General features: G+C 41.7%; 1 protein-coding gene across 1 annotated transcript in view; it reads right to left on the reverse strand.

Moving 5' to 3' along the window:
- ptprq (protein tyrosine phosphatase receptor type Q) overlaps positions 1-20,824 on the reverse strand; it is a 37,251-nt gene that overhangs the window by 1,733 nt on the left and 14,694 nt on the right. The window contains exons 26-61 of the mRNA XM_029433930.1: positions 20,631-20,777; positions 20,202-20,365; positions 19,026-19,536; positions 18,731-18,892; positions 18,289-18,468; positions 18,099-18,206; positions 17,407-17,688; positions 16,671-16,952; positions 16,120-16,240; positions 15,865-16,019; positions 15,587-15,732; positions 14,660-14,831; positions 12,948-13,268; positions 12,599-12,874; positions 11,414-11,565; positions 10,915-11,056; positions 9,792-10,067; positions 9,321-9,692; positions 8,077-8,186; positions 7,724-7,910; positions 7,377-7,615; positions 7,149-7,218; positions 6,604-6,762; positions 6,077-6,368; positions 5,902-5,975; positions 5,570-5,669; positions 5,220-5,348; positions 4,093-4,137; positions 3,512-3,538; positions 3,234-3,315; positions 2,612-2,702; positions 2,371-2,447; positions 2,027-2,161; positions 1,726-1,851; positions 1,072-1,217; positions 780-915 (exon numbers count right to left, since the gene is read on the reverse strand). Of these exons, the coding sequence (XP_029289790.1) occupies positions 780-915; positions 1,072-1,217; positions 1,726-1,851; positions 2,027-2,161; positions 2,371-2,447; positions 2,612-2,702; positions 3,234-3,315; positions 3,512-3,538; positions 4,093-4,137; positions 5,220-5,348; positions 5,570-5,669; positions 5,902-5,975; positions 6,077-6,368; positions 6,604-6,762; positions 7,149-7,218; positions 7,377-7,615; positions 7,724-7,910; positions 8,077-8,186; positions 9,321-9,692; positions 9,792-10,067; positions 10,915-11,056; positions 11,414-11,565; positions 12,599-12,874; positions 12,948-13,268; positions 14,660-14,831; positions 15,587-15,732; positions 15,865-16,019; positions 16,120-16,240; positions 16,671-16,952; positions 17,407-17,688; positions 18,099-18,206; positions 18,289-18,468; positions 18,731-18,892; positions 19,026-19,536; positions 20,202-20,365; positions 20,631-20,777 (6,194 nt within the window). The remainder of the gene's footprint in view (positions 1-779; positions 916-1,071; positions 1,218-1,725; positions 1,852-2,026; positions 2,162-2,370; positions 2,448-2,611; positions 2,703-3,233; positions 3,316-3,511; positions 3,539-4,092; positions 4,138-5,219; positions 5,349-5,569; positions 5,670-5,901; positions 5,976-6,076; positions 6,369-6,603; positions 6,763-7,148; positions 7,219-7,376; positions 7,616-7,723; positions 7,911-8,076; positions 8,187-9,320; positions 9,693-9,791; positions 10,068-10,914; positions 11,057-11,413; positions 11,566-12,598; positions 12,875-12,947; positions 13,269-14,659; positions 14,832-15,586; positions 15,733-15,864; positions 16,020-16,119; positions 16,241-16,670; positions 16,953-17,406; positions 17,689-18,098; positions 18,207-18,288; positions 18,469-18,730; positions 18,893-19,025; positions 19,537-20,201; positions 20,366-20,630; positions 20,778-20,824) is intronic.

Here is a 20,824-nt window from a genome sequence, read left to right on the forward strand (position 1 = left end):
AACTTTAGCAAATGCCTTTGTTTCCACTTTGACTTAAGTGTTTTAGATAATAAGGTTAGAATGATGGCGTGTTTAAATCTGTCAGCAAGGACACTGTGCTCCAATATCTCAGCAAGGACATTTGTGAGATTATTAAATAACTAATTTCAGTGATGGCCTCTTAAAGCTGAGGCTCTTCTTCGTATGTGACTGGACTACCATGCTATTAGCGAGCTGTCTGGCACACTGAACACTGCTGTCTCAAAGAATCAAGCAGCTCTTGTAGCTGCAGACACTGCAGGCTCATACTTCCCTGCCAAAATGTGGACGCAGGAGAAAAATACAGAACATCTAGAAATAGTAAAAGCATAATACTGAGGAGAAGCAGAGGCACTAGACGGAGGGTCCCTGCAGACACACACCATCGCTCTGTAAGTAATGACTGAAAAGGGTAATTTTAGGATAGGTTCACGCTGTTTTACGAGGGGAAACCTCTCTCAGCATATGTCTTTAATCCACTGCCAGATCATTTCCCTTTGTTAAAACAAGAATTTACCAGAAGGTTCCTCATGGGGATGGGATCACAGCAGGACACAAAGCTAAGACAAAAAGTAGAACAACTACACCACCATTTGTGAGTCTTTGATGATCCAGAATTGTACTCGAACAACTTAAGACAACAAACTATATAATAGCCTTTTTTTTGTCTTTTGTTTATTCTTTCTGGGTTGTGATATTTACCAGAAATAAAATATACTATTAATAATTATAATACTCTATTGTATTTGATGTGAACTTACCAGATTCTGTACCATACACATCCTCTCGCTGCGGAGTTCAGCCACCAGGCCATAAATATCCACAAAGTCGTGATCTCTGATGTGCTGAATGAGGTGGTCGAGAGCGATAAACACACCTGTTCTGCCCACTCCAGCACTGAGGAACAATGATAGATGGACTTTGTTAATGGAACTCCATTAAGACACCAGAAACAGAAACAGAAACAGAAACAGGTAGTTAGTGCACTTCACTTTTAGGGCCTTGGTGTAATTTATGCAACGTCAGTACACTACTACTGACGTGCCACAGTACCTGCAGTGGACCACTATAGTGGTGTTGTCGTGCCTGTGGGCTCGGACAGCTTTGACAAACTTAATGAGAGTGCTGCAGGACTCTGGGACTCCGTGCTCAGGCCACGATGTGTAGTTAAAGTGGCGAACCAGAATGTAGTGCCCGTGCTGCACAGAGACATTTATACAAGAAAAAAGTTAAATTAACATAAATATGATATAGATCAGATTTACTTGCGCTGAAACAGATAAGAAGATCAACACCACTCTCATATCTGTCTGTAAAATATGAAGCAGGAGACTGTTAGCTTAGCTTAGCATTAAAACTGGAGACAACTCCATTTTTCCAAGAGTGGCATCTTCTCATCTATCTCTCAATAAGAGAGCGTATAAGTGAATTCTCAATGATGTTGAATTATTCCCTTAAGAGGTTTGCCTGTAAAAATAATAATCTGGTAGCCCATTTACTGTCAGAACAAAAAGTACCTACAGTAACACACATTTCATTTGGTTTTCATCATTCAGTAAGATATAGTACAGAGTATAACAACGTTGTTACTGTCTGAGTTTCAGCGTGTGTGTGTGTGTGTGTGTGTGTGTGTGTGTGTGTGTGTGTGTGTGTGTGTGTGTGTGTGTTAGTGAGTGTGTGTGTGTGAGGGGTTGTTAGCATAGTTACCTTTTCTACTTTTAGGGTTCTGACAGTCCAGTCGGGAAGGACTTCCTCTGACACTTTTGAGATGAGAATGTCACTAAACACTGACATTGGCTTATTGTCCTCTGGCCAGTACTTGTGACATCGAATCTGAAATGTCACACAAGCCCACACGCACACACACAGACACACACACAGACACTTCAGATCTCCAGATATAGCAGATATAATCCTCCTGGTGACAGAGTTGTTAAGGAGCCCAGAAAGGAGCTCTGCCTGTTCTCTGAATGCTATTTCATAACAGTATCACTCTCTCATGACGCACTCTGCCTTTTTCGTAACACTGCGTGAGCATGGCCACGGTTCGGGTTCCCGTTTCCCAGATCATCCTCCAGAAGTCAGCCACTGTGCCGGGCAGAGGACCCTGGGTGGCGATGAACTCATTGGGACAAAGATAGCCCTAGAGAGCAGAAAAACAGGGACAGAAGTTTAAATTTACAAGCTCAAAAATCACCACAGCAACACACAGACCTACTGAAATTGTAAATCAAGATTGTTCACTATCAAATTAATAAGGTTGAAGAAGTTGTTATCAATCTATTCATATGACAGATTTAGAAAGGGCCATTTCAACAATTGCCCTTTTAGCAGCTGATTGCTGGGACTCACTGAGACAAAGCTGGCGTTGATGTAGTCAGAGCCCGCAGTGCCTGGTTCTGATAGCAGTTTCACCCGGTTGTTATTGTCTAGACACAGTTTAACAAGAAGAGTGTGGTAAAAACATGTGAAATGCAGCTTTGCAAGCGGCGGTGAAATCCATATGCAGTTAATGTTCAAGCTAACACACATAATCTTGGTATACTGTAAGTATTATAACTCTGGAAAGCTCATTTTCAGCCTGACCACTTACAAGGTTTGATGTTGGGGAAGCGGTTTTTAGATTTGTTCCAGGGCAGGTCAGCGTCTGTGGTGGCCAGGTCCTGCAGCAGCTTTGGAAGCTCCTGGGGAGACAATGTGTAATACATATGTAGTCTCATAAACACATGCACAAGGTTAAGGGTCAGGGCCTGCGTTTCAAAAATTTGAAACATTTCTTTTGACTGAAATAATGTCAAAATTGCTGCAGCAAAGAGACAAGCACATGCTTTCTGACGTTTGTTTTTTATGAATATAATCGTTCATGAATAATAATAAGCAATATGTATTATTTAAAATAGTTTAGATTGAGTTAATCATGTGCAGCCCTTGTAAGATTTTATCTCTTATGTCATACCTCTTTTTTTTGCATTTGTGAGGTAAACAAGGTAAACAAAACAAAACAAGGAAAGCTGGCATTGATTTGGTTTGCATTCAATTTCCTCGTCACCATCTGCACTATATTCTTCCTATTATTGGTTTTCTGTGATGTACCTTGTCTTCCAACCACAGATGTTCCTTCATGCTCCATTTAATTTGGCAGTTCAAGGTTATTTTCTATTATTTTATCCCAATGCATATAATTCTACGCACTTCAAAGTTTGATAAACACTTACTGCAAACTCCTCTTGGAACTTGGCATTGTCATTGGCACACAGATCCTCTACATGCTGCAGAAAAGACTTCTTGTTGACAGGCCTGGCAGAGAGATAAGGAGAGCAATACATTGAATGAAAAGAACAGAGAGATGTAAAAAAATAACTCTACAACAATATGCTATTTTCTGTAAGTGTATTCTGGGATAAAACATACTTATACTGCGCCATACAGAACATGCTGATCTGTGCTGCAACTACTATGTGTATATTCACATTATATATGCAGGAAGACTTACTTGAGTGATTTCCTGTAGCTGAGCAGCCTGGACAAAAATAGACAGAAAAAATCAACCAAAAATAAACAAATTAACTAAATAATCACAACCCCCACTGTGGTATTTCTGTCCATGAAATCTGAAATGATCCTCACTGCAGAGAGTACATGGCATTGTATGTTTAAGCTAAGGAGGCTCAACCATGTCTAATCAAATCTTTCTTTGCATTACTGAAGACTTGTAGCTACACAGATCCTTCGCTGTTGATAAAGCTAACCACTTGTGCCCGCTAAGCACACAATTTTAAGACAGTGAGTGGGTAAACAAATTAAATATGATCTCAAGCAAGGGAGTGTAGGCACTGCTCTGCAATCTCTGCCAGTGATGAAGGAAAGGGACACTGCTGCAACGCTGATGACACTGATTCACTCAACTGTCGATCTCCATCAAAGGTTTAATCAGCAACACAGATGGATGATTTAAACCTTAATGGGTAACGTGACAATGACACACACATAGTGATGAATAAAAGGCGGCGTGCAACATGCAAACAAAGCTTACACACCAAAATGTTGCACACACAGGCCAAAAGCCCAACTTACTGGATCACATAAATCTCTTTCCGCCTAAAGAAGAAGGAAGAATACCTGGAGGGAGAAAAGTGCCCGGTGAGAGAAAAATGAAGCCAAGGCCAGTCAATGCAAGTGTCGTTTGCGTGCAAGGAGTTGTTTTTGCAATTAGTGTGACAAGTAACAAGAAAAAGTGTGTTATTATAACATAAACTGAGTTTAGAGTTTGTTTATGCAGATCTGAGCTCCACTAATGACACTAATTTGAACTTAAAAGACAGCTGGAGCAGTTTAGCAGTGACCACAACATGTAGCTGTGAAAAACCTACAAACTTGCATCTAAAATGAGTGGACAGCAAAGTATCCTCAGGAACTGCCTCCTTTTTCAGGACTACGAAGAGTCACTGCATATGAGAAAATGTCATTTCATTTAATAAGGCAGGCAAATATTTGCTCAAGTAGAGCCGATATATTAGTTTACACATAAGAGTTAAGGGACAATTATCTGCCTAGTGGAAGCACTTTTAGTCATCCATCTTCTCTCATGTGGGTTTTATGTTTTTAATGTTCTTGTTCACTCAATTCGTCTTAAAGACAAGCCACATTTTACACGTACATGGACCCCTCTATTTTTAGTTTCTTTTTGTCAATATGTGGGTTTTCTCTAGGGAAGTGTTCAGAAAGCTTATTATTGGTTGTTCCATTCTGAATAAAAATATAAAAAAACAACATTTTTGTACTACTCATGTTAAAACCTTTTCATTCAGTAGATTCTTGCCTGAATTTTACTTTGCTTCTCACCAGCTTGCAGCACATATTGTCTGTGCACTTGTGTGTGCCAAAGAAGAAAAATAGAAGGGCTTGATACTGAATTAGTATGAGAGGATGGTTGGAGAGATGCAGACAAGATGACAGACAATGATGCTGTGTTGTTTCATAGTGCTGCTGCTTCTATTTTCTGCACTCTACAACAGCAGAAAACGTTGTGCTGACAGGAGCGCATATCAAATTTGCTGCAGCGAAAAAGATCCTCATCTTGTTGACTTAAATTTAAAATCTCTTCTGGGGCAGCTAGATCAAGCGTACACTCATAAAGTGTGCATCCTGTTTCGGGTGCCAAACATGTGTGTGTTATATTACAACTTAACACACAGACTAACCGGTTGAGTTTTTCTTGTTTCAGCTCCAGATCTGCTACAGCGATCAGCTGATCCAGTTTACACTTGGTCTCTATGATCTCTGCCTCTCTGGGTGAATAAGTACCGCCCTCCTTCTTGCGCTGATGGATCCTGACATGTCAATCAAACACATTGATTAATAAGAGAGTAAATACAGAATTAGAATTAATAAAAAGGAAACTGATCTTTTCCAAATTATGCCATGTAAAATGTCCTGTATCCATACAGGACTCTGCACAATGTTCGTGCATCAATACTAAATTGCAATCATTGCAGTGTTTTGGTAAATATGTGTATGATGGCAAATTATTAAATGCCTGTTGCCGTCTTACTTGACGGAGCCACAGATGATGATGATGAGCAACACAGCCAAGAAGATGGAGAGCAGAACACCCAGAATGATCTGCTCTTCTCTGGTCAACAGCCCGTCCACTACAGAGACAGACAGAGAAGACAACATCACACAAAAACAACGAATGGGGCTGTACTAGTTTTACATTTTAACACAGAGATAATAATAATAATAATAATAATAATAATAATAATAATAATAATAATAATAATAATAATAATAATAATAATAATAATAATAATAATAAATTGTATTTGTAAAGCGCCTTTCCAAGCTAAAAGCAATCTCAAGGCGCTAGATGAATATAAATACCTGCAGTTTTGACATGCTCCGAGTACACAGAGTCTGTGTATTGGTCATTGATATTAGTGGCTCTGAACATGAACCTGGTAAATATGTAATAACAGTCCAGGGTCAGGATTATATCATTATAAAACATTTGCATATAACAGTTTTTATGTTGTGTCAGTGTGTGTGGTGCACTCACACATAGACTGTTTTTGGCTTCAGCGGTCCGTTGCAGAAATGATCAGTGTTGTTCTCTTTTACACAGTCATTGTTCCCTCCGATCACGTACGTTCCCGCCAGGGTGTGATTGCGCCTCACTGGGGGCCGGCCGCCTCCAGACACACTGCGACCACCTTTGACGTGTGCGTCTGTGCGCAACGCCCCGTCCCCCAAGGAACATGGCGGGTTGGGGAACCCCTTGTCGGTCAGGTAAGGGGCAGGATGAACAAAAAATGCATTCTTCCAGTTGGTCAGGTTCTGGATGTCCTTCACTGTGACAGGATGAGTGAGTCAGTTAGAGAGGAAAGGAATCGCAGGGGGACTGAGTCAAATTTCTGCTGACGTTAAGCCCTTTGGCTCTTGCATACATTTAGTCTTTGGTGAGTTTAGGATAGAGTGACGTACTGTAAAACAAAATTCTACTTGAGGCTTAAAGCACAGACAAGACTGATACCCAAATGTGTTCAACTAAAAGTGACGGCTGTCAATTTTTTTGAAGAGTCATACCCCCTGACTCGGCCACGATGACCTGAATTTTTGTGATTGGTCCATTGTCGTCACTATAGAAACAGGCAGGAATGTGGATGGTGATACTCCTGTGGGTTACCATGGCAACCCCTCCATGGCCCAGCACTGCCTGGGGTCTTTGCGTTGGCTTGGCCGGAGCTGGAACACACGCACGTGTGAACACAGAGGAGTACGCACACACACACACACACACACACACACACACACACACACACACACACACACACACACACACACACACACACACACACACACACACACACACACACACACACACACACACACACACACAGGTTGTTGAGTATACCTCATGATAAACAGCCCACTGCACAGTCCTCTACATCTTCAACATACATCTGTCGTTATTGCTGAGTTACATTTTTCCGAACAGGCCTGCAAACTGTTGTAGTGAGCAATGATACTGTGCAGGGGCAATAATCACAGCTGTGCTGCACTGCTGCAACAACAAAGGGAGAAACACAGTAGAGTGGTGCAGAGCACACACATAAAAGAGGGACTTGTACCTGTGATCCCTGTAGTTATCCGGACATGTGAGCTGGGTGGGCTCATACCAGCCGAGTTCTTTGCTGAAATCTACAAACAGACGAATAGAAGAAAGGAGGGAAGACAGCAGAAAGAGTTCAACTTAGGCTGTTTGCTTGTGTGTGTGTGTGTGTGTGTGTGTGTGTGTGTGTGTGTGTGTGTGTGTGTGTGTGTGTGTGTGTGTGTGTGTGTGTGTGTGTGTTCTTCACCTGCATGCTGTAGCTATGTCCTCCCTTTAGGCCCTCTATGACAGCAGTTAGCATATTTTGGTCTCTTTGGGTGATATTAAGGCTGATGTTCTTGACCAGTTGGTCCTTTTCGTAGATGTACACAAAGTAGGCCGTTATGTTGCCATTGGGCTCCTCTGGAGGGGTAAAAGTCACCATCACATGGTTCACGTCCTCTGGGATTACTGATACACTCACGTTCTTGGGAGGGTCTTTGGGCTCTGGGGACAGAGTAGAAATGATACAAGAGAGAAATAATAATAGATGTGTTGGTCATCTTTACAGGTAGGAAGCAGCTTGTTACTCCTAAAATGTAAATGTCCACATACTCTCCTCCAGCGTTTGAAATTCAATCGGCCCGATGGCTTTCCCGTTGCTAGCAGCGTGCTCCAATGGACCAGTGAAGGCAGTGATAGTCACAAAGTAACGAGTGAAAGCAGTCAATTCAGTAACAACGACAGTCGTCAACTCTCCTGGAGCTCGAACTGAACTGATGTTGAAACCAGGACCATCCACCTGGTATGACAGGATATGGAAAGATTTTAATACTTGTAGGTGGATGAGCAGAGTTGGAGTAATTTCATATTGTTTGCAATTTACCGCACAAACTCTCACCAACATAACAACATCTTGGTGATATATTTGTGCGTGTGTCTATAAAAACAAAACTCAATGAGGTGACCTGCACAAGATACGAAGTTGGTCCAGAGAGAACTGCTGGAGCGTCCCATTCAATGCGAAGGCCGCTGGAGGTGGGGGTCACTTTCAGGTCTCGAGGAGGGTCATCAGGGTCTGAGGGAAGAGAAAAGAGAAGCACAGAATGCTTATGATGTGCTATTAAATAAAAATGAATAAGCCTTTAAAAATTATATTAAAATGTTAAATTCTGATTTGCTATCATGCTAATGGTGATTGATACTTTCATGCCATTGGCTGGAACCTCTTTGAATGTCAGCCATGTTTTTGTTGTATTGGTCATGTGGCCTCTAAGATGGCTTTTGCTTGTCACATGATTTTAATTAGTTGTGATGTTTTGCTGTGGACAGGGGTGACAAAATTGATTGCTAATTCTTTATTTATAAATTATACTACCAGTTTCTATTGTAAGAATACTACTACTACTGTTATTTGTTTATTATTATTATAAAAATGAATAATAACAATATTATTAATAAAAGGATTTAACAAGACACATACAGTGCGGGGTAGCAAAAAAACAAAACATTGTGAATGCTGGATTCTGAATGTCTGAGCGACTCAAAACCCCAGATTTTTGCACGCTTATTATTACATTGCTATAAATTGTTACAATACTATATCATAAAAAGACATTAAGATCTTTCATGATATTGCGATACAATTCAAATTTATTTAGGTCTTGTGAAGGAGATGCCAGAGGCCATATTACCAGTGGTGGGCCGTCAGGGCCGGCAAGGCCTTCTCTGCTGGCTTCAAGAAAAGCTAGACATCGTGAGAAGAGAACGGCCAACCCCGATGCTAGCGAGACTATCACAGGGTTTGTCCGCCACTTTCAAATGACTAATTACCAGCGGTACCCCCGGCTCACAGCCTCCGAGAGGCAGTGTAAATTGTACTGCTGGGAATGCCTGCTATTTACAACTGATCGATTTGGTGTTCGGAGCCACACTGGGTTTGGAAACTTGAGTTGTCTAACCAAGGCAGCAACGAGACACCAAAGCACGGATGGGCACTTACAAGCAACGGTGCTTTTGAAAACCTTTGGGACACCCGAGTGGATCTACAGCTCAACGAACAAGTGCGCAGGGAAACGGACCAGACATCAATCTCTCAATAAAAACATTTCTGGAATACTTGGGGAAGAAATCACAGATTTATTAGTCAAATATTGACTAACATTCCCCTTGGCAACATAAAAAGATCCTATCATCACTGTGATGTTCTTACTTCCAGCCAATGTGCGTGCATAATTCCATTGTGTATATTCTCCAACTCCAGCGTTGGTCACAGCCGCCACTTTGAAGCGGTAGTATCTGTACTTAGCCATGGATTGGAGTGTGACGCTGAGGCTCTCCTCAATGCCGTCTGAAACATTCACTGAGACTGTGACATTAGAGTCCACGCAGTCTGAGGTCAGATCGTCCTCTGGGTCCGGCTGCTCAGTAGTTAGAGTGTTTGGTTCGCAAACAGTTGAAAGCAGCTGTGCAATGACGTGGTACTCTTTCAGCAGGCCTGGAATGGAAAGCGGTGCAGCCCACTGAAGTGTCACATTGTTAGGTGTGACCTGAAAGATGGTGAGGTAACGAGGGGCAGCGGGGGCTGTAAAGGGGGGACAAAGTGGATTGAATCAGGTATTCATATAACTGTATGTTAGCAATTAGAAGCTAACATGCTACACAATACAATAAGACTGATTACCTGATTCGGAGAGAGTGGAAGCAGTACAATTATATCCGTCTCCGGGTCCTGCAGAGTTGACTGCGGCCACAGTGAGAGCGTACTCCTGGTCTGGAGACAGCCCCGTCACTGTGTACTCTGGCGTGTGAGCCTGGTGTGTGTAGGACTGCGAGTCTACCTCCACTAGAATCTCATAAAAAATTATCTGTCCATTAGGGTTGGTTGGAAGTTCCCAAAACAGCTGAATTGAATCCCAGCTCACTCCTGAGCAAGACAGGTTCCCAACAGCATCAGACACTGCAGACAGAGAGGTGAGCCAGTGACATGTAGTCAAGCATTGGCCTTTGGTTATTTTGTCACACATGCCAAAAAAAGGGCTGCTACACACATTGTCCTTGCACAGGAACCTGAATTACTGGAAACTACAAATGTGCAGTCTGCAGACAAACTTTACAGATTTGCTATTAGAAATCCTTGTACATCATTTATGTGGAACCATAAAGAAAATCAGCTTTATCTTAAACTTGTTCTATATTTCTTTTATAATTACCACTTATCTATTTCATTTTGGTTGCACAGCACGAAACTCTTCTGTTTTTGAGGGGAAGCCGTGCTGTTGAGCCTTTTTCACAATGATATACAGATGTGCTTGTGAAAAAGACACAAACTAAATCTCTTTGGAGTAGATAGTAAAAAAACTGACATTTTTTATTAGCGCTATGTGTTTTACATTTGTGTTAGTTTACATGCATTTGTCAAAAGGATAACAACTGGTTACTGATTGTAAAGTGTCGTACTGGAAAAAAGCAGAGATCCCTTGCACAGCAATGGGACGGCCTGTGTGATTATCAGTGACTCCACACATACCCTTTATGACTACTTTAAGCCAATGGCATCAGTTTTAAATAGCCTGTATTGGTTTTTTTCTTTGAACTTCTTACTGTCGTTTTGTATTTTTTTGATGCATGTGGATGAAATGTTTGACTGTTTTTATGTTTACGAACCTTTAACTGTCCCTTAAGGCACAAATAATGTATTTCAAATTGAAATGAATATACTGTACTAATCAATTTTGAACCACAGACTTTGAGCGGTGGTTTATAGCAGTGTTATATCCCCTGTGTGAAGACAGTGTGTACTTTACCTGACTCGTTAGTTGTGAAGGTCACAGGGCTGCTGAACTGATTCCCATGGCCCACTCTGGTGTAACTGTAAACACTGATCTCGTAGGAGCTGTGAGGCCTGAAGCCTGATAGATTCTCTGTGGTCCATGGCCCTGAGGAATTCTGTGCACACACACACACACACACGCGCGCGCGTGCGCCCACCCACCCACCCACCCACCCACCCACACACACACACACACACACACACACACACACACACACACACACACACACACACACACACACACACACACACACACACACACACACACACACACACACAAATCATGTCTAATTGTATTAGCACACATACAGTATGTGCACGTGTGTATAATGTTACTGAGTGGTATCTGGAGTGTGAAATTAGAGCTACCGTAAGTGTGACAGTGTGTACTCTGTGGTTCTCTGGAGTGTGTGTATGTGTGAGCGTGTTGTTGTTATTGTGGAGTAGCTTTCGGTGTGTGAAATTAAGGGTACCCTGTGTGTGATGGTGTGTGTGATGAGGTCTCGGATCCTGAAGCCGTACTGTATCACCACTCCATTAGGCTCCAGAGGAGGCTCCCAACTTAGCCACACTGAAACTGCTGTGTGGTTATATATAGTCATATTACGGGGAGGAGACATGGGGCCTGAAACACAAAGTAAGGCTGTTAAAGAAGAAGATAGACTTAAACAGACAGTAGACATACACCCGTAGTTTCATGAATAAATACCATCTAATTAGGCTCTGAGAGACATTTTGGTAGTACTTCCTAGATCGCCCCCTATAATGCGTTATAAACATACTTATAATGCATTATAATCAGCTTATAATACTGTATAATTATGTTTATAAGCACTCATAAATATTCATAATGCTTTAGAACAATAATAATCACACATTATAAAGCATTTTATGACTTATAAGGTCAAGTATCATAATACTTCATAATTGCTGGTCACTCACTGACATTTATTTATTTTATTCATAGTGTATTATAATTCCCATCGTTGATAATCTAATTTCGTGGCGCAAATTTCTTTTAGTTCACCCCTCTCCTTTCCTCCACTCTGTCTCTGGCTTTAGGTGTGTGTCGCCGCCCTTCGTGAAGTACAGCGGAGGAGGGAATGTGAATGCGCAAAGGAAAAAAAAGAAATTGTAAGAAAAAGAAAAAGAAAAAGAAAAATTGCTTTATCTACAAACTACTGTACGACCCGCTGCAGTACCTCAGTGGACCCCCTGTTGAAGACCTATGCACTATATGATCCTTGCGGAAAATAAATGTCAGTGACTGTTATAATCATAATCATAGTCATGAATCCTTTATTAGTCCTACAACGGGGAAATGTACCTTGTTAAAGCAAAAGAACAAGAAAGCAAAGTGGCGAGTACACAATAGAGTCGTTGATAAAAAGTGAATAATGCACACGGCAGTGATAATTGCAGATAAGGTATTATAATACTTGACCTTATAAGTCTTTATAAAATGCTTCATAATGTGTTATGATTACCATTATAAAACATTATGAAATTTTGTTATAGTAGTAGTATGTATGTAGCTTATAACTACAATCATACAGTGCTTATAAGCAGATTATAGTGCATTGTAAGCATGTTTAAAATGCATCATAGACATGTCATAGAAAATGTTACCGACATTTTAAACCTGCTTTCAAACTAACCTCCTTCATCGGTGTGCAGCTGCAGCAGCAGATAAGGCCCTGAGCCTTTACGCGTTGCAGCCGTAATAGTGAGGTTGTAAGCTGTGTATGGAAGTAGGTTGGCGAGGATGAACGAGGTGTCGGGGGTATGAGTTGTGTTGGAGCCCCCTGGGCCAAACAGTCCGAGGATATATTCTGTTATCTCCCCGTTGGCCTCCAGAGGGCGCTGCCAGACCATTGCGATAGAGGACGACGACAGATTCCTGGTGGACACCAGCACTGGAGCAGAACTAGGAACTGAGGAGAAACGGTTTCACAATAAATACATGAACCATACTCCATAAGTGAATGTTTGTGCAAATAAACTCACTATCATCATCCGTTCTCAGATACATTGTGCTAGTATGGTTGTAGGCAGCGCCAGCACGAGTTGCCGGGGTAACAGTCAACACATATGGGAAATATTTTTTCAGTCTGGTGAATAGAAAGACATTGTCAGTTGTGGTATGCTTGATGGTTTTGTTGACAGCTGGAGCCCCTGGGTTGGATGAGTCTGAGAAGACGCTGGCTTCCTGTAAGGTGAGCAGGTAGGAGGGACGGCCGTTCGGCTCCAGGGGAGGGTCCCAGCTGACGATGATGGCTGTGGAGCTGAAGATCTGAGCCGTCAGGTTTTTCACCGAGTCACTTGGCACTGTAGAAGGAAACAAGAAGAACAGTGTTACTATTATTATCTACCAGTGACAACACTGAGTAAAAACGAGCATTTTGATGTGAGTTTACTGTACTATGAGGCCGTAAATTAGGGCATCAATCAAACATACAGACTCTGACACTCGAGGGAAAATGAACAGCGCACAAGTCATCATCATGATCGTCATTATCATCATCTGTCACAAGCACCGTCATAATTATTGGCAGCATTGTTGGAATTGAGTAAATCAACACCAGCACATCAAGGAGAACAATACAGCATGTCAGTGCTTTAACAACACAGGAACACAGCAAAGTAAAACAGCCCAGTAAACAGACACAGAAACAAGATCCTTTAAAAATTCATATAAAAACAGCACAATCAGAGACATACAGAGGCATTTAGGAGGGAAAGTCGCAAACTGAAAACCTTGGGAAAGAAAGAGGTTGAGGAGAAAATACTCATCCTGTTCATCGTCTCAGCCCCTCCGAAAATAAGGCATGGTACACAGAGAAGAAAAAAAGGGGAGATGACGGGAAAGGGGAGATAAAACTTGAGAGATCCATAAGATGAATGAGTGGATGTGAGGGGCCAGGTGTGAGTGGGGGTGTGAGCCCAGGAGGGGGGGCTTGGCTTTGCCGGAGAGACAAGGAGCCCTGGAGATCCGGTACTTGGCTGAGAGGGAGTAGCTAGAGCACAGGCAGAGATACAGAGTCAGTATGAGCAGTACTCTTCAGACACAGAGAATACTATGTAAACAAGAAAAAATACATCACAGCATACAAATATGAACTGTGTGTGACAAAGTCGGTGGCGGCTGTCTGCACCATTTTTCCCAAAATAACATAAAAACAAAGAGATCAGACAAAATTCAGTTCTTACACTGAGGAGTACAGCTAAATATTACATCCAAATTCTGGTTTACGTGGCAACAATGCATTTGTAGAAAGAGCACCGCACAAACTTTCTCAAAGCACGGCAGGCTTTTTATTTCCCTCTGTCATCATATGGTTAACATTTCTGTGTTCTCTCTGTCTTGTAATCCCTCACAACCTTCGTCATGCTTCGCAAAAGGAAACGCAAACTGGCTGTCTTCAAGGCGTCACAGGCGGACAAAAATAGAGCCAGTTTGCAAGACTGACTGTTATCCCCTTTCACTAACAGGCTGAAAGTCACTTCTTCAATCGCAGAGTCTTTATGTCATTTTTGTTTTTGTAAGTTGAAGAGTTTTGAAAAAAGTGTGCAGACTCACCCTCCAGTAAGACTTTGAATGATTGTATGCAATAATTATCTGGCGTTATGTGTAGTATTGCATGTTTATTACTATTCTTTTTTAACTTATTTATATTGGTGTATGTTGGATTGTGTGTTCGTGTATGTGTCTGACTGACCGTCCTCTGGTAAGAACAGGGTAAGTTGCTCGCTCTGGACCCCTCCGTCCCCCTGCACTGTGCTGGAGGTCATCCACAGCGTGTAGTTTGTGCCCCCAATCAGGCGAGTCAGAATGTAGAAGAGGGCTGAATCAGGAAAGGCAGGTGCAGGTAAGTCTGAAATGGGAACCCTCTATTGAGAAAAAAAGAACTTCAGGTTAATTTCACACACTAAAATAGGCATTAAAACAAGAGCAAAATGTGTGTTTTGTAAACAGATGATTGACAAATGAAAGGAAAACCCAACATTAAGTGTATTCATCCACCACAAGCAGTCAGGAAACATCTGTATCTATTATTTTCTTTCGACTCATGTATTCCCATGTTTTCTTACATACATGGAAGAACAAATGCAAATTTGACGATTAAGCATCTTTTTAATCTCATATATTTTTTAAGTGGGTTACTTTTATAGTCATATGCATAAAGCATCATAACATCACATATTTGTCATTCCTTTATGAATCCAGAGGAATTATTTGATGCTCGTTATGATTTTCTTTGGCCACCTGGGGACAACAGAACAAGCTGTTAACGCAGCACTGACATATTTTGGAATTATAAAGTTGATACGATGCATGTCTTAGCAATTAGCTATGAGTAAGTATTAGTTAGCTATTTACACATTCAGCAGACACGAAGCAACATTAGGGTTAATTTGGAGTTGTGTTTGTGTCCAACCTTCTCTCTCTTTTAGCTCTGTTTTGATCTCTACTAACTCCTGAGAGAAATATGTGTCACTTTATTCACCAGCTAGTCACTAACTTTGCTTTTTGGTACTGTGCAGGTAGCATACAGCGAGTTTAGCTGAAAGCAGCTGCCTGCTGCTGGAGAAGGTTCATGAGATCAGTGTGATGGGACCAACACAGTAAAGTTTACGTGTCTCACCTGCTCTGCCAGAGTGTTGTTGTAAGAGTAGTAAATAGTGTAGTGCACAATGATTCCATTAGGTTCAGTAGGCGGGTGCCACAGCAAAGTGACGGATGACGTGGTCACATTTGCAAAAGTCACATTCTGCGGGGGGTCAAATGGTTCTGAGAGCCAGGGAACATGGACACAAAGGACACACAGAGAAATATTCAGGAAGTGGGAGACACTTTGTACAAATGCATGGTAAAGAAATATTCTGTAAGGATGATAAAGTTATCATCACAATCATATAGCACCTGCATCGATGGTGGTAAAGCTGATGTAGATCAGTACTCCTCCATCACCCAGCCTGGTCCAGCTGGAGACAGTGGCGTTGTAGCGACTCTCTGAGTCGACATTAATAACCACTGAAGTCCCGGTCACATTCTGCCACAGCTCAGTCGTTTCATTCCTAACAAAGAGAGCCACCATTTATGTTGCAACATGTTCTGTTTTTTCTTTTTAAACCTCTAGAGTCCAACAGACAGAGAGAAGTAGATTAAGAAACTCACCAAACTCTGACTTTGTAGTAGATTATGTCTGAATTGGCTTCAAGGGGTGGTTGCCATGACAACTCTACCTCATAGTCTGACAACTTCCTGGCATGGAGGAACTGAGGAGATGTGTCTGGGGCTGAGATGCAGGAGAAAGACTTTCCAATAACATAATACAAACAGGAGAATGGGCCTATCAATACAGACACTGATGAGGGATAAAACATATATTTGCACTGCGCAAATAAGAACCTCGAACGACCCCTCAGGAACGTCCCAGAGAGAAACAGAATAATGCCCTGAAATGAAAACCGGTTAGTTGAAAAGGACTCTGTTGTTTGTGCTTCTCAGTCCTGATAGGAGACACGAGCGTCACGTGGCATCAAACACCTGTGATGTAACACCATTAGCATGAGCTGAAACAGAGAGATGTAACTGAGGAGGAAAAGACGAGAAGAAAGTCAGATTTAATCAGGTGCCCTTCGAACTCATGATGTAATCGTGCAGCGTCCTGGATCTGAAAACAAACCCTCCCATTTCCTCTCTCTCCCCCCACTCCTCTCTCTCACCATCCTCCAGTGTGGTGATGTTGAGCGGCTCGCTGCTGTAGTTTCCGGGCCCCACACGTGTGTGTGCTTGCACCATGACGCGGTAGTTTGCATATTTTCTCAGATGCGTGATGTGGATGTTGTTGGTTGGGGAGGTGAGGTTCAGGTAGTGACTGGAATTCCACAGCTCCAGGCTGTAGTGGGTGATGACCCCGTTAGGCAGCAGAGGAGGTTGCCAGGTCACGTTCACCTCGCTGGGACTGACAGACTCATAAGTAACGCCATACGGAGGACTGCCGGGGACTGAAGAGAGAACGCAAGAAGATTCACCTTTAATCAAATCTGAACAGTTGATATTTTTACTTGTTTTCATATGTGTGTATTCACTAGGGCTGCAATTAATGATTATTTTAATCATTATCATATAATATTAATATCAGTTTCAGATCTCTTCAAGTAATCTGCCAATTCTTTTCTAAATTAATCTATTAATTGTTTAGTCAATGAAATGTCAGAAAACAGTGAAGAATGTCCTATCCCAGTCTCTCAGAGCCAAAGGTGATAACTATAAATGTCTTGTTTTGTCAGTCAAAAACCCAAAGATATTCAGTTAAATATGATGTAAAACAGCATTTTCAGACTTTAAAAAAGAAATTAAAATAGTTGGCGATTATTTTTCTGTCAATCGACAAATCAATAAGTCAACTAATTGTTGCAGCTTTAGCAATCGCGTGGTGAGGTGCATCCATCAACATACCGTCCTCTCCGGACAGCAGGGACAAAGGGTCGGACGTTTGGTTGCCGTGGCCGTAACGCGTGTACGCCCTCACAGTCACGTTGTAGTAGGAGAACGGCTTCAGGTTCATTAGAGTTGTTGTGTTTGAGGATGAGTTCATCAACTCAGAGTAGGACTCGTTCTCATACAGGACCTCGTAATATTGGATCATCCCATTGGCTTGTTCTGGTGCAGACCAGGCCAATGTGGCCGTGATGGGGCTGGTCTCAACCACAGTGAGGTTCACAGGGGGGGAGTCAGGCTCTGAGGAAGGGACGGACAAAAAAAATCCAAAATAAAATGGGATTGAATTGATAAATCATCAACTGAGACACAATCAAATCAATCAATCAAATAGTCTATCTGATCTAGCGTCACATTATATATTGGTAATTAAAAAATACATATTTATTATCACTTTGACATTCATTCACTGACATTTAATTGTTGCCAGCGTGCATGCCACACACTGGGCACCCCCAACAGCTGTTACTTTCTGTAGTTTGTACAGTTTTAACTGCATTATTTTGAATCAATGACAATAACAAATTTGTTGGTATTTTTATTTGATCAAACATTCATTATCTAATCTTTGTTACTTCCACTACTCGTATTCTAACAAATGTTTTGACCCTTGTGTTAGTTTATGTATCCAGTTTGTGTTCAGCACATACCGTCCTCTAAGGTGAAAACAAAGATGTCATCTTCCTCAGACAGAGAGCTCTCTCCCACAGCTGTAGATGCGGCTACACGTATCTTATAACCAGTATACTTGTCCAAATCTATACATTAGAAAGGAACAGAACTGTATTACAATGATTCTAGTGACTGCATAGAGCTGTACAGAAAAGGTGATTACTCTACCTGTTATCAAGGTGCTGGTAGTGTCGGTAACCCACTTCAGGGCCTGATCACTGTGCAGTTTGAGGCCATAGACACTGTAATGTGTGATCCGCCCGTTGGGGTTGAGTGGTGGAACCCAGTTCACTAGTATGGAGGTGGAGCTGATGTTTTGATAGGACACTTCGAGCACTGAGCTAGGGACTTAAAACATACAGTTCAAGGTTTTTTTTAAATGAATGATTAATCCAAATGACATGTTATAAAAACAATCAAATATATATATTTTTTTGTCTCTAAATGCACAAGTGGATCAGCATGTTTGATTAACTTTATGTACTTGCTTGATTCTTGCACTCTTTGGGGTTGTGCCCACATGGTTGAATGCATTTAGTGTACGTCGCTTTGGATAAAATCATCAGCTAATTCAATGTAATGTAATGTGTAATGTAATGCGACCACCCACCCTGCTCCCTGGTCTTCTCAGTGATATTTGTTGCAGGACCTTCTCCCACTGTTGTGGAAGCAGTGACCCTGAACGTGTACTCGGTGAAGGGATTCAAATCGGTCACCAGGTAAGACAACTCCTCAGACAAAATGTCCATCACCTCCTCTCTCACGGTTACACCTGCGGCATGCATGCAGACACAGATGGACACACAAGAGAACACACACATGATTTATAAGAACAGATAAAAATCATTGTCTCAAGGGCTGCAGGAAGCTAAGAGATGCAGTGTTTATGTTTAGTTCTTTCCCACCTGTAGTGCCGGAAGCTGCTGCATTGCGTGTTGAAAAGTGTCCTGTAATTGATGCATCATGTGTGGACAAGCGGAGCTGGCCTGTGGTCAAGGCCAAGGGGGAGGAATCGGAGGTCATATCCCCAGCATGTGATTGCTTTGTCAGCCAGGGCGGAGGCGTAGCAGGTGGCACAGAGGTAAGAGAAAATGCAGAATCCCCAGGGACTGCAGAGTCAGAAGATTGAATATTTGTGCTGTTAAAGTGTGAAGCAGAAATGTAACTGGTACTTGGGTTCTCAGTGACCATGGAGGCAGCAGTTGGTTGAGCATCGGTGTTAGTGATGTTGTCAGCGCTTCTTCTTTGTGTGAAGCTGGAAACAGTTGAACCCTTGGGCAGTGTGCGATCAGAAATAGTGGCAGTGAAAGTTGGCGGGGATGTGATCAGACTGAGCTCAGCTGTTCTCTTACGCCACCCTGGATTGTTGTGGACATCAGGGGGGAGTGTCACCTCTTCATACGAACCAGTTGTATTCTGAAGGGGAAAAACATACATTATATAGTCTGACTGTAGTTTTTGACGTCTTTCGGTTGGGTGCAGTGTAGAGCAGTGATTCTCAATCATTTTGGCTTATTAGACCTTAAAGGAATGTCTACTTGAATCAGTACACAGTGGACAGGACTTACAGGTTGCATATGAGGATGTTTTTATAATAGTCACAATGATTATGGAAATGTTGTCAATTCACAGAAGAGCATTTAAATGATGGACACAGCATCAGTGCAGAACAATCCATATTACCAGTGGGTCAAAAATACTACCTTTTGTAAAGTTTGTAAACTTTATACAAACTGTTGAAATAATAATAAACTGAGAAAATGACTGTTGAACAAAATGTTAATATATAAAGTTGTGGTGTTTTTATTTTGAGTTACATCATATTAAAGTGCATACTTAAAATGAGCTTAATGAATGCCTCTGTAAAATGGATTTGTAGCTTCACATATGTTTTCTTAGAGGACAGTCTAATCGGTTGCACGGTGTTTTATGACATTGTGTCCTTGAAAGCCATCAAAAGGAGTTTTTACAGTGTAAAACAATTTCATCCAACCTTTAAAACCGAATCTTCAACAGTACTGAGCTGTGATGGGATACATTTGTGGCGGCTTTACATACTGTATCTGTAACATCTGGCCTACCATTTCTGCAGTGAGGGTGATGTCCTGCAGCAGAATGTCGCCAACCAGAACGTGCAGTTTGTACTGGGTGATCGGACCATTGGGCCGGGCAGGGATTCTCCAACTCACTCGGATTGAAACTGAATCTTCAGCTTCTGCTATCAAGCCCTGCACTGCACTGGGTGCTACTCACACGAACAAACACATAGAGCCAGAGAGAATAAGACACAGACATAGAAGTACACAAAACACTCTTTGCTGGAAATATTTATTAGACTTTATTTTGTTATCCTTGAAATTTCTGTAGTTTTGTGTGATTTAATGTTCACAAAAATCATCTAAAAACTAAACATATGTTGTTAAGTTTGTTATAAGTTTAAGTGAATTCATAGGGAATCATGTAAATGCAAAAATACATGTGTTAGTACATTAGTATCTGAGTAGTTTCACCTTCGGCATTTGTAATTGCATCATACTGCGCCGCTGGACCCACTTCTCCAGAAGCTTTGGCTCGGACGGCCACCGTGTACCTTGTGTAGGGGGTCAAACCAATCAGAGCAAACCTCATTTCTCCTGTGCTGTTCTCATACAAATATCCTGGGATGAAGAAGAAAAAGAAAATTGTATGGATCAATTCAGAGTTG

This window comes from Cottoperca gobio, chromosome 6 (assembly GCF_900634415.1).
Source record: "Cottoperca gobio chromosome 6, fCotGob3.1, whole genome shotgun sequence".
Taxonomy (NCBI): domain Eukaryota; kingdom Metazoa; phylum Chordata; class Actinopteri; order Perciformes; family Bovichtidae; genus Cottoperca; species Cottoperca gobio.